The 12430-nt window shown below is 42.9% G+C and overlaps 1 protein-coding gene across 1 annotated transcript; it reads left to right on the top strand.

Annotated features, from left to right (window-relative positions):
• The first annotated feature begins 6327 nt into the window (after nt 1–6327).
• On the top strand, nt 6328–8891 carry fzd10 (frizzled class receptor 10). The gene is given in 3 exon segments (XM_036578290.1): nt 6328–6455; nt 6538–7586; nt 7588–8891. Coding segments are annotated over 2 exon segments (1755 nt in total). The 5' UTR covers nt 6328–6455; nt 6538–6987; the 3' UTR covers nt 8744–8891.
• Nucleotides 8892–12430: the final 3539 nt, after the last annotated feature.

Genomic DNA, 12430 nt, shown 5'->3' with positions numbered 1-12430 from the left:
TTTCAGGTGGACAATATGGAAAAATATAATTGTACTCTATGATACTTGTATGATACTTGAAATTTTCATGATATACATCTCATGCTATTTATTTTCTCTGACATCTGATCAGTTGAAACAGAGAAAAAAGAACCAGTGGTGCTACATTTTTTAAAAAATACTGTTAAAACCTGTGAATACCATGATTTTCATTCAATATTTTGCATATTGTGTTGCACTAAATACAGTTACAAATTACCAATTTTGCTAATTTAATCAAAAAAAAGAAGTTCAGTCAGTTCTACATGTATGGCAATATCCACGATATGTTCATAGAAGCAAACTCTGTTGTATTGTGACATAATTTACCATAATATTTATTGCCATATTGCCCTGCCCTGAGTTCTACACTTCAGTTTTTTTTTTTATAATAAAAGACTTGCTACTTGAGCTCATGTTGAACCTGAAATGTTTTAGTAAGGTTTACTTTTGTAAAATGCTGTGGCTGCGACTAATAACGAGACTAGTTCTCTAAAGACTCCAGACTCACCTCATACTCGTACCTCAGCAACTCAAAACTCGACTTGGACTCGACTTGTGAACACCTGTGGGAAAAATATAAAAGTCACCCACACTGACATTCAAACATACATGTCCTCATGCCAGACTGCCCCGCCCAGCCCCAGGAACACATAGCTGAAATATTTTCCGAGCATTTTACTGCACCTCATAAAGGAGCACTATAAATTACATTAAAAGGGAATTACCTGTGTACGCCTTTATTTGCTCAAAAAAGGCTAATATTACAATGAATATGAATAAAAATTAATGTTCAGAATAAAAATTACTTGTTAAAACTAGTGTCGGTGGTGGAATTGAACACATATATGTATCCATTCTACAGGTCCAATCCTGGTGGTGGTATTAGTCATGAGTGGAGCACGAAAGCATAGGACAAGACTCAAAAACGTTTATTGTAAATGTAAATGTAAATGTTTATTATTTCACTAATTTATTTATTATTAATTATATCACTGATCCTTCTCAGGGTGAAGGTTTCCTTTTTTTTCCTTGTTTTCCTACAGTGCTAAAAAGTACAGTTAAGACTTCAAGGGGAGCCGATTTTTAAAAACTCTACCTAATTAAATAGTTGATGTGTAAGCAGTTATACAGAGTGGTTTGGTGTGAAATTATCCATTCTAGAGAACTTGCTGAGTCAGAGTTGTTCACAGTAGTGGTGATAGGAACCAGACGTCCACCTCTAAATGTTCCCTTACATAAAGTTATTACATGAAATGATTAGATATATGCTGCCTGAGGTCTGAGACAATGTTTATGACTGTTTTGTGATAAAGTTTTGGCTTAAAATACATTTTAATCTATTTATTTTAATCAATTCATGGCGGAGGGGTACATGAAGGGCATTATAAGGCAAAATAGCCCCAAAAGAAAACTTTTTTTCAGATTTATCATATGAACATTACATATAAACACTCAGAAGATATGTGTAGGTTCACTGTTGGCTTTGTATAATAAATAAAATGGCTATATTTGTGTTGTAGACACTGTGACCCCTGGTTTCTATCAGCACCACTGTAAAGAAATCAGAGTCTGTAAGTTTCTCTACAGTGAACCACTTCACACCAAACCACTCTGAATGACTCCGTTTACATTAAAAGGACTGGATTATTTAGAAGCTTTGGAAAATTGGTGGAGTTCTCCTTTAAGACAAATAAGCAGCACACAACAAAACACACTACCTGAAGGACAATAAAGACAGTGAATGCTAACCTTTCAAGTCCAGTTCACACCAAACCAGACTTCCACACTCTTCCTCCTGCAGTACACCAACCATCATAGGGGATCTCCAGATCCGTCACGTGCAGCCTTTTAAACTACAAACCCTGCCCACAAACTGCCCACAAAAGTTTGTAATGTCAATCATGCAAGATAAATAAATGAATCACCACACACATTGTACCAGGCTTCACATGCAATGAAGCTGAAGCTGCACTGAGAAGATGAGGAGCCAAAACTGCTCTTCTAACCAGCTCACCACATAGCAAATGTACTGAAAACAAAACATTGTGACTTTCTACTGTATTTATATTTATTTGCATTCATTCTAAAGTTACCTGGTACTTTTAAATGCAAAATCAACAACTCACTACCAAGAATAACGTTATATAATGACTTTGTTATCCGTGTGCCGCAGTTTGCATGCACACGGTTACAACTTGGGAAAAAAAGCTATTTTACGCTGCTCACATCTTGGAAATGTAACCTAGCACGTCCCATAAAATTACATTCAACCTTTGCGCTGTTCTCTGAAAGGTTGCACTAAAACCTCCAGCCTATGTTTTAATCCCAAACATTTTGGTGACCCTTTCTTAACCCACAGCGATCCACATAAGGGTCGCAACCCTCCGTTTGAACTCCAGTGCTGTAAATCACTTTTTTACTAGAGAGCGCTGCTGTCCGCTGCTCCGTGGAGGCCTGCGCCTAGTTTGGACTTTTTTTTTACTCACTCCACACACCATAATCCTGAACCTCATAAAAACTGGAGCTCTTCACCATACAGCGCTACATGCTTTAAACACGCATAATTACTGGCAGAGCTAAAAGCGCAGGCCCTGCTATTACTGCACATAGTTAGCACCAGCAGTAAATATTAGACACAGGGGCTTTTTACCCACTTTTAACACACCAGGAACCTGAAAGCTGTAAAAAAAAACACTGGAACATCTTCATAAAAAGTCATGTCTTTGAGGGAGAGGCTAGCTAGCCCAAAAGACGTGATATTCACGCGTGAGCTAAAGAACAAAAAGGCCTGTAAGACCCAACAGAGACTACCTTGACAACATGATCAAATGTGTGTTCAGTTAAAACATCAGGTTAACCAAAGGAAAGATGAAATAACCCTGCTAGACAAGTGGGGTGGAGGACTTTCACCCTTTGCTAATGCCACGCTAGAGGGGAGGCCTCATGTCTAAGCAATATAAACAACAGGCCTCTTCGTATCAAACAACACTCCGAGGACTTCACGTGTGAAATTCCACACGACCGTACGTTAACACTGAAGGGCACTCCTTCCTATCAGTGTAAAGGGTCCCATCCTTTAGCATTTATGGCATGTAAAACCTGTAAAACGTGGCTGTGCTTTCCTTTCATGCATTTCAGGCGTGAGGTTTAGCTATCAGCGCTAACACCCACAGCAAGTGCACTGATATATTCAGTGCCATTAGATTCATATGCTGGAAAGTCACTTTGATTTGTCCCACGCTTTCGGTAAACGGGTTTTGCGCGGCAGATCGATTACCACCCCAAGAACCTTACAGAGAGTAGACATGCTGATATCGGGCCAAACGTGTCATATTACCAGGCCTCCATCCTGATTGGGCAACACAAACATCCTATTGGCCCTATTGCACAGTTTAACCTGCATAAACCCTGGCAGAGCTAAAAGTGGTTTCGGCATACCAAAAGGCAGCGGTTATAAAGCTACACAGTGCCATTCATCCCCGCTATTATTCCACATGTACCAGCAGCAAACATGAGACACCTCATCCCGCTATCAGTTTCCTCTAGTTGAGGATTCTGAGAGCTGGCGCCGGTGCCAGGTTTAACGCCCTGTGAGCAAAGATCCAGCCCCGGCATGCCGATCCCCACCACCAGCATGAGGCGCAGATGAATCAACTCAAAACTAGTCTGAAACGGCTTTGTCTCAGAGCTCGTCCTCCAGGCATTTTCCTCCACTATTCGTGTGAGAATTTACGATGGGGGGAGAGAAAGGAGAAGACTGACACAGGTTAAGAATGCCTCCTATGCAACGGCACGCCCGCATCTCGCCAAGAGCCCACATATCGTAAATGCCTGAAAAGGACAAAATTTTACTAATTCATTCGTTCCAGAGTACAAGGCCTCTGATTCACCACAGAAAGAGCATCGAATGTTATACAGAATGCTGATAGAGTCAGAGAGAGTTAATGGAAGAGCTCATTTTCATCTCTAGCGCTCTTTGCATTGGAATCCAGTGTGTGGGTTGAGTGAATGAACAGTTCGGTTGTAATGTAGCTTTATGAACAGTTCTTATTCATACATACGTACATATGGTACTAGCTACTAATACTTGCGTCAAAATTCGAACAAAGATATTTATATGTAGAGTCGTATGCAAAACTTTAGGGATGTCAAATGAGAATTTTTAATGTAGGTGAAAATAAGTTAACACATCCTCCACAGAAAACACAAATTTTAATGCACAATTACTGTTTATTTGCTGAATTTAACACACATTTTATATGTTGTTCTTAAATGTTTCCAGTATGTTAAACTCAGCAATTAAACAGAAATTGTGCACTAAATTTACAGAAAAACACTATATTAAAATTTTCCCTTTAGAGGATGTGTTGACTGCGGGGGGATGGGTTCGACTCTATTTGGGGGGCACACCGCTCACCTTGCAAATTTTGACCCCACTTTTATTGGTTCTATTTGTTGCTTGTTTACACAAATAAAAATTGGATACAGTATCCATGTTTAATGTGTCAAAATCAGATATGCTAGAAATGGTCTGTAATAGAATGCTTTATCATCCTGTGGTGGGGCTTCAGCGGCTACTGGGAAATGCTGAGTTGGCTTTAAATACCAGCCGCAGTAACAGCACCACTTGCCGCGCCGCAACCATCACTGTAACTTTTACACCTGCGGTAATGCGCGTCCTGTGCAAAAATACACTGTCACCACAACATGCAACCGTTTGGTACTTGGTAACTAGTTTTCAGCTTGAATAAAGACGAGGTGTGATTCTTTTAGTAGACACTGTGGTTCATTTATGTATTTGAGGAATGGCCTAATTTTCCATAAAACCAAAAAAGCCTTTTGCTATTAAACTGGTGCTGTAATTAAAGCACAGCATACGTTTCATTTACATATTAGACTGTCTGTTTTCAATTGTTGAGTAAATAAATAACTTTGTAGCTTTATAACTACATAAATCTTACCCCCAGGTCCCCTTGGCACAAAGGTACCCTGTCAAAACACTCCTACACCCGTGTGTCATTCATCTCCAGTATGGTACCATTCAATTAACCAAGCCAATTGTCATTTTGTCTAACATTTTCCTTGCATTTAGCATCAAAATCCATCAATAAGTCTTAAAAAAGATGGTTCTTCAAGGGTTCTTTAGTAAAGGCAATGGTTCTATTTAGAACTATAAGTAACATTTCATGCTTAAATGGTTCTTTGCATGGTGAAATGGTTCTTCAGGTAGATGGAGCACATGTTGTATACAGTTTTATGTTGAATATTTTTGAAAATGGTTCTGTATAGCCCCAAAAGTTTGCTTCTTTTGTTACGAGATCAAGCTTATAACAATAGAAGAACCCTTTTTGGTGCTATATAGAACTATAAGGTTCTATATAACGCATTCCATCTCAAGAGCAACCATTTAAGGGTGAAAACGAACCATCGCTTTCACCAAAGAACACATTAAAACACATTAAAAAAATGATAAAAGTGTCTTCCTCTGTCTCTGCATATGAATCTTCCCTTGAATGAGTTAGTGTCTTTCTCTCTCCATCTCTCTCTCTCTTTATCCTAACATTCATATGAATGTCTAAGAAGCTGCAGGCTTGTGTGGGGTGGGAGTAAAACCAGGACCCTCCAAGCCATCTTGGTTCCCCTTAACAATAAAGTGTGAGGGGGAATCTGAGGGAATAAAATGCTCCCCTTTCTCCTCGCTCTCTCCCACAATGGGCCAACCGTGAAAATCGCCAGTTGTGGTTAAAAAAAGGAAACCATCTCGCTGCGGAGTCCTTTACGGGTTTCTGAGGGCCTCCAACTTGGCGCCAAAAGTTTATAGACACAATTCTGCTAGCTTAGCTGGTTCCTCAGAGAGAAAAGCAGCAAAAAAAACGGTTGATGAGCACTTTGCTATGATCTCTGGTTTACAGAATGTTGTTTGGTTTTTCTTTAAAGGTCCTAGAGCCTGTTCCTCTGCGATTTGGGGTTTAATCAGCGTGTCACTTTCAGCTTTCTTATGCAAAGGAGATGTCTTTTGAAGGCGGATCTGTTTTGGCAGGTTAGCTCAGGACGCTAGCAGGCACGGACTGTTTTTTTTTTCCCCACCCGTTTTACGACAGGCCCCGCCTCGCAATGCAAGGATGTGTTAGAACGCGGGGAGGCTGCTAGCCAATCGCGGCGCAGGATGGGCCGCTTCTGTCCAATCCTAACACAGGAAGGCGGGTGTTAGAGGGAATTAGCCAATCGTAGCGCAGGACGCGGAAGCTGGTAACCAATCCCAGCGCATGAAGGTGGGAGCCGTCGGAATATGGGTGGAGGAAAAAAAATAACGCCGCACGGCTATGAAGAACTCAGACGGAGCCCAAAAGTCCCCGGGAATCAGTCAGAGTGAGTGAGAGAAAGTAGTTCCTCGGACTTGCGGTTCACGAAGGATACCTGCGTTTTCTGGAGAGGTTGGAAGTCTGTTTTTACTGTGTGAGAAGTTATCGTGTGAGCACGGAGTGGAAAAGTAACGTGAGGTTTACTTTATTTCAGAAGGAAGGATGGGACTGTCTCGCAGGAGCGAAGCGCGTTCACGTTTGAAGGAGCCCTGGATTTCTGGATTTTGACTGGTAAAAATAAACTACACGAGTTATCAGTGTCGTTTTTGGTGGACGAGCTTTCCCCTCGTGTCATGGTTTCCTGGAAATGATTGGATTTCTGTTTTTCAATATCAAAGATGCTTTGACATTTTCTCCAAGAAGGACTAACTTAACTTCTCCCTCAACTCAAGGAATTTCTGTTACTGCAGTTGACTGCAAGTGAGTCGACCTGTTTTCAGCGTGAGTAAATTTGCACTTCAGCAAACTTAACGAACCTGTCTTACTGAACTGAACAGCTGAAACAAATATGTTCTATTCAAATATCTGCATTTGAAAGTCAAAGACACTTGCCTTGTTTGTCCCACCATTGCTGTGCTACATGAGTTAACCCGGAGGGGCAGAAATGATGATCACCTCCGCTTTCGAACGGAGTGGACTCCGTGGCTTCCTGCTGCTTTGTGTGGCCGGGTTAAGTTCTGCCATCAGCTCCATCGACCCGGACCGGCCGGGCGAAGGCAGATGCCAGGAAATCGCCATCCCTCTCTGCAAGGACATTGGCTACAACCTGACAGTTATGCCCAACCTGATGGGGCACGAGGATCAGGGAGAGGCTGCCATTAAGCTTCATGAGTTTGCCCCGCTCATCGAGTTTGGCTGCCACAGCCACCTCAGGTTTTTCCTGTGCTCACTCTACGCCCCCATGTGCACGGAGCAGGTGTCCACACCCATCCCAGCCTGCCGGGTGATGTGCGAGCAGGCCAGACAGAAGTGCTCCCCCATCATGGAGCAGTTTAACTTCCACTGGCCCGACTCACTGGACTGCTCCAGGCTGCCCAATAAGAACGACCCCAACTTCCTGTGCATGGAGGCCCCCAACAACGGCAGCGACGACCCGTCTAAAGGGTCTCACACCCAGCCTCCGGACTCTCGCCCTCCTCGCCCTGGGAACAGCCAGGAACTCCCTGTTAAGGAGAGGATGGGTAAGGACACTTGTGGAAATCCCTGGGAAGTTCCACTACGTGCAGAAGAGCGAGTCTTGCGCCCCAAAGTGTTACCCCAAAGTGGACGTGTACTGGAGCCAGGCGGACAAGCGCTTCTCCCTGGTCTGGATGGCTGTCTGGTCCATCCTTTGCTTCGTCTCCAGCGCCTTCACCGTCTTGACCTTCCTTATCGACCCGCAGCGCTTCAAGTACCCCGAACGGCCCATCATCTTCCTCTCCATGTCCTACTGCGTCTACTCCGTGGGCTACCTCATCCGGCTTTTCGTCGGAGCCGAGAACGTGGCCTGCGACCGTGACAGCGGCGTCCAGTATATCATCCAGGAGGGCCTGGAGAGCACGGGGTGCACCATAGTCTTCCTCATCCTCTACTACTTCGGCATGGCCAGCTCCCTCTGGTGGGTGATCCTGACCCTCACCTGGTTCCTTGCCGCCGGGAAGAAGTGGGGCCACGAGGCCATCGAAGCCAACAGCAGCTATTTCCATCTGGCTGCTTGGGCCATCCCAGCCATCAAAACCATCCTCATCCTGGTCATGAGGAAGGTGGCGGGGGACGAGCTAACGGGCGTCTGCTATGTCGGAAGCATGGACGTCAAGGCCTTGACCGGTTTCGTCCTGATCCCGCTGTCCTGCTACCTCATCATCGGCACGTCCTTCCTGCTCTCCGGCTTCGTGGCTCTCTTCCACATCCGCAAGGTCATGAAGACCGAGGGCGAGAACACGGACAAGCTGGAGAAGCTGATGGTGCGTATCGGGGTGTTCTCCGTCCTCTACACTGTGCCCGCAACCTGCGTCATTGCGTGCTACTTTTATGAGCGCCTCAACATGGACTACTGGAAGGTTCTGGCCGGAGAGCAGCGCTGCTTGGAAGGAGGCGGTGGAGAAGAATGCATCATGAAGAACTCAATCCCGGCCGTGGAGATCTTCATGGTGAAGATCTTCATGCTGCTGGTGGTGGGAATTACCAGCGGCATGTGGATCTGGACCTCCAAGACCCTGCAGTCCTGGCAGAACGTCTTCAGCCGCAAGCTAAGGAAGAGGACGAGGAGGAAGGCCGCGTGCGTGTTCACGGGTAGCGGGCCTTACCTGAAGCCACATCCCGCACTAAAAGGACACAAAACTAAGTACGAACCCACTGGAGCTCCTGCTACATGCGTATAAGGATGCGTATGTGGAGCGCCATTGAACTCCAGAGAGTTCTGTTTACTTTGAAAACCGGTTCTTGATAGAGTTTGCGAGAGAAAGAGGGAAAGTGGCATCGCAAGACACTGGGCACTGAGTTCACATTTATCTTATGCAAACCCCAGTTGTTCCAAAAGAACAGCAACAACAACAAAAAAGCTGCAGTGTCCTGAGTTGTGAGATTTCTGGTTTGAGTTTCTCATAATGATGTGTGCAAGTACCACAGCTCAGCCACTGTTTAGTCTGTTGCGCCTTCTGGTACTACTTATCCACTTACGGAACTTCACGGAGTTTGTAAAGGGTTTGTTTTTTGTTTTGTTTTTTTGCGAAAACAAAGAAAAACGGGAGCGAGTCCCTCTTTGCGTCACTGGGAATGCCTGTATCATGTGCAATAGATGTTTCCCTCAGTGACGGAGAGAAAAAGACTCTTAGTACTGTAGGGGCTGATTAAAGACACTAAAAGGACCCCGCAGACAATGGGTGTGAATGAGCCGGAGGGGGGGCGGCAGTCCTCGGCTGCATGTCACTGTGGCTTTTCTATGGAAATGAAGGCCGTGTCATACACTGCTGCATTGACATTGGAGAGCAGCTGTTGGCTGAGGCTTCAGCCAGAGAATGAACTGGCCATTGTGAAGGCCCTCCATGGCGTAAAAGCAAATCTACAAGCACTAAATATTGCCGAAAAAGACAGAGGCCTTTTGATGGGGCGTTTTGTACAGCGGCTTCTTAGCCCCCCCGGTTTGTTTTGTTATGCTGAGCTCTTTTTTCTTTTGTAGCACAAAGATACCTTTGTGTATATTTCTAAAAAAAAAAAGTTCATATTTTGTAAGAGTTAATAAAAACTTAGTTTAAAATGTTTGGAAGATACAGCTGCACACCACAGTGGCGTTTCATTCTCTGCGTTCAGCGCGCATCAGTGCTTCTTTCAGATATGCAATTGAAATTTTGGGAATACTTTATTTTGATGATCTACTGGAGAAGCTTTGCAGTGTCTTGAAGTTACATGCAACTATATATTTAAAACAAAAAGATAAATTATTAAATTCTTCTAACTCTAAACCGGTCCTAAACCTAACACTACTGATATTCAGAGAATTTGTTAACAGATTGAGCTCTTAAAAATAAAGCAGTGACAATTCAACTTTTTAATGGATGGTTCTTTATAGGGGGGAAAGTTAGACATTTAAAAAAAAAAATTGAAATGATTAAATTGGTAAGAGAAGCAAAATCATTTAAAGTGGTTTAAAATGTGAAATGTGAAATGCTCCACTCTAGAGAAACTTACCAGGCCAGAATTGTTCACAGTGGTGGTGATAGGAACCAGATGTCTGTAGCGTTTAATGCGAAAAGCTCTCGCACAGAAAGGTATTACAAGAAATGGTAAACAATACATTGCCTAATTCCTGATACATTGTTTTACTACTAGTTTTGCAATAAGATTTGGCCTTAATCATTCATCGGGGAGAGATTTGTGCAGCAAAGTAGTAAATAAAAAATATATATTTTTTTTATTTAACATTGTTTTTCCATTGTCAACATTACTTATCGCTGTTTTCAGAACAAAACCTCTCCAAAATGGTAACTTTACAGGAGAAGGAAAAAACTTACTTTACTTTTAATGTAAGTCAGTGGAACCAGACTTTTTTACAAGTCATTTTAGCCAGTTTCTTTTGGGCCATTCATCATGAAATTCACATGCAATTTAAAGGCCAACATGCATTTTTAAATTATGTAAAAAAACCTAAAAAACGACAGAAATGGAGGTTTTGTCCTGACAGCAGCAATATACAACTCGGAAAAGACATCCATGTTCACCGGTTCTTGTGAACAGTAAATAAAAAATGGCTATATTTGTATGGTAGATGTTGTGACCCTGGTTCCTATCTCACATTATCTCGATCTCACAATAAACCACTCAACAAATGACTTTGTTTACATTTCAGCTGTTTAATTTGGCATAACCTTTGGAAAATTGGTGGAATTCCCCATTAAAGATGTGGGAGCATGAAGAACCTCAAAGTTCACAGAATGAGAAAATTCTATACCAATTAAAGGCTTTTTTTTCTAGAACCGTGCATACAAGCCAAGAACCATTTAGGAACACAGTTTTTAGACGTGTGGTCAAAATAAAGTGTGACCGAAATTTAGAACTGAACTTCAGCCGTTTGATCAACTGCCTTACGTTGATGTCTCTGTTCGGTGGAGCGTATAACTCCGCTAAAGTAGGAGATGGGGCAGGAATCCAAACAGACTCCAGGCATGTGATGAGAGGGCATGATGGGCTCATACAGCGCAAAGCTCAGGGCCCAGCATGCTCTCGGCTGCTGACCTGTGATCAGTCTCCGAGGCCTAAATCAGGATCGCAACCGTGAAACTGAGAGTAAAACCTGGTTCTAGATCAGCGTCACCTCCCCATGCTTGCGCTACCCTTATTTAGTGCAGGCTGGGGGAGATAACTAATGCAAAAAAAAAAAAAAAAGTTTGATGGCATCAAAGAGATCACGAACAAAGCTATATTTTTAGCTCTTTTTTTTCTTTGTTTCAGACCCAAGCACTTTTTGAAACGCCTAGCTTTCATATTTTACTCCTATTAAAATTAATCTATTCACTTCCATGTTCCATTTATAAACAATACGGAAGCCAAAGCTTTAAAGTTTGTTTTGGTCTCAGGTTTTTTTTTGTTTTTTTGTTTTTGTCCTGCAGTTTATAATTGTAACATCAAATCAGGTCAGTTTTGAAGTGTAGCCTTTGATTTAAATGATGCGGTTTCACCGTCGCAGGACGGAGCTTAAAAGTGTGTCAGCGTCATACTCAAAAAAAAAAAAAGTGAAAATGATTCTGGTGTGATTCAGTGGCCGGGAAGAGTCGGTATTTAGGCTTTTATATCCAGCCTTTGAAGAGCCTTGTACAGTGGGGCTCTCGCGTGAAACGCAGCGTAACTTCGGATGCGGACGAAGCAATAACGCCCTTTTGTGACTCTTGACACCCAAGACTGCGTTCAAGTCCTGCTTTCAAGTTAAAGCTTTTGAGGTTTGGAAAAGTTTACAGAGGTGGCATTTATGCATTCTCATGCAAGAGTTCAGTTAGGATTATGTAAGTTTATGTAAGTAAAGAAAAAAAAATTGCATAACTTCAAAAGCTTCGGTGCTCTAAGAAGCTTCGGTCTGTTGCGGCGGAGCGTGATATTCAAAGCACATCCATTTTTCTTTGCCTCCTTGCATCTTCAGTGCGCCCCGTCCAGCCTGGCCATAAAAGGCTGTTTCTGATGGCATTACGCGTGTCATAATCCTGACTTGACCTGAGAAGTTCGAGTATAAGAATGCCAGTTTAAGGAGGCAAATCCAGGATACATGTAGAAAAGGCTAATAGTCTTTTATATGGTGCTGAATTGAGAGTTTCATTTGCTTCAATTCTGTGCATTTAGACACAAGTGGGCCACATTTCCGGCCTTCATGGCTCATAAAAAAGCCCAAACTAGCAACACTGCTACCAAGTGTGTGCATTTGTGTGGTGTATATGTGAGCTATAGGCCTCTGGTGACCTTGTAAGGAACTCTAGGTCTAAGCTGGGAAAAAAATGGTGGTTGTGTTTGAAACATCGCACCTGTAGCAAATAAAAATGTTACAAACCCAATATTTCGCTGCTGTCGGAGCAAAACCTCATATC

This window comes from Colossoma macropomum, unplaced genomic scaffold (genome assembly GCF_904425465.1).
Source record: "Colossoma macropomum unplaced genomic scaffold, Colossoma_macropomum, whole genome shotgun sequence".
NCBI classification, from domain to species: Eukaryota; Metazoa; Chordata; class Actinopteri; order Characiformes; family Serrasalmidae; genus Colossoma; species Colossoma macropomum.
The sequence above is the reverse complement of the archived record's forward strand: the minus strand, read 5'-3'. Positions and strand labels throughout refer to the sequence as shown.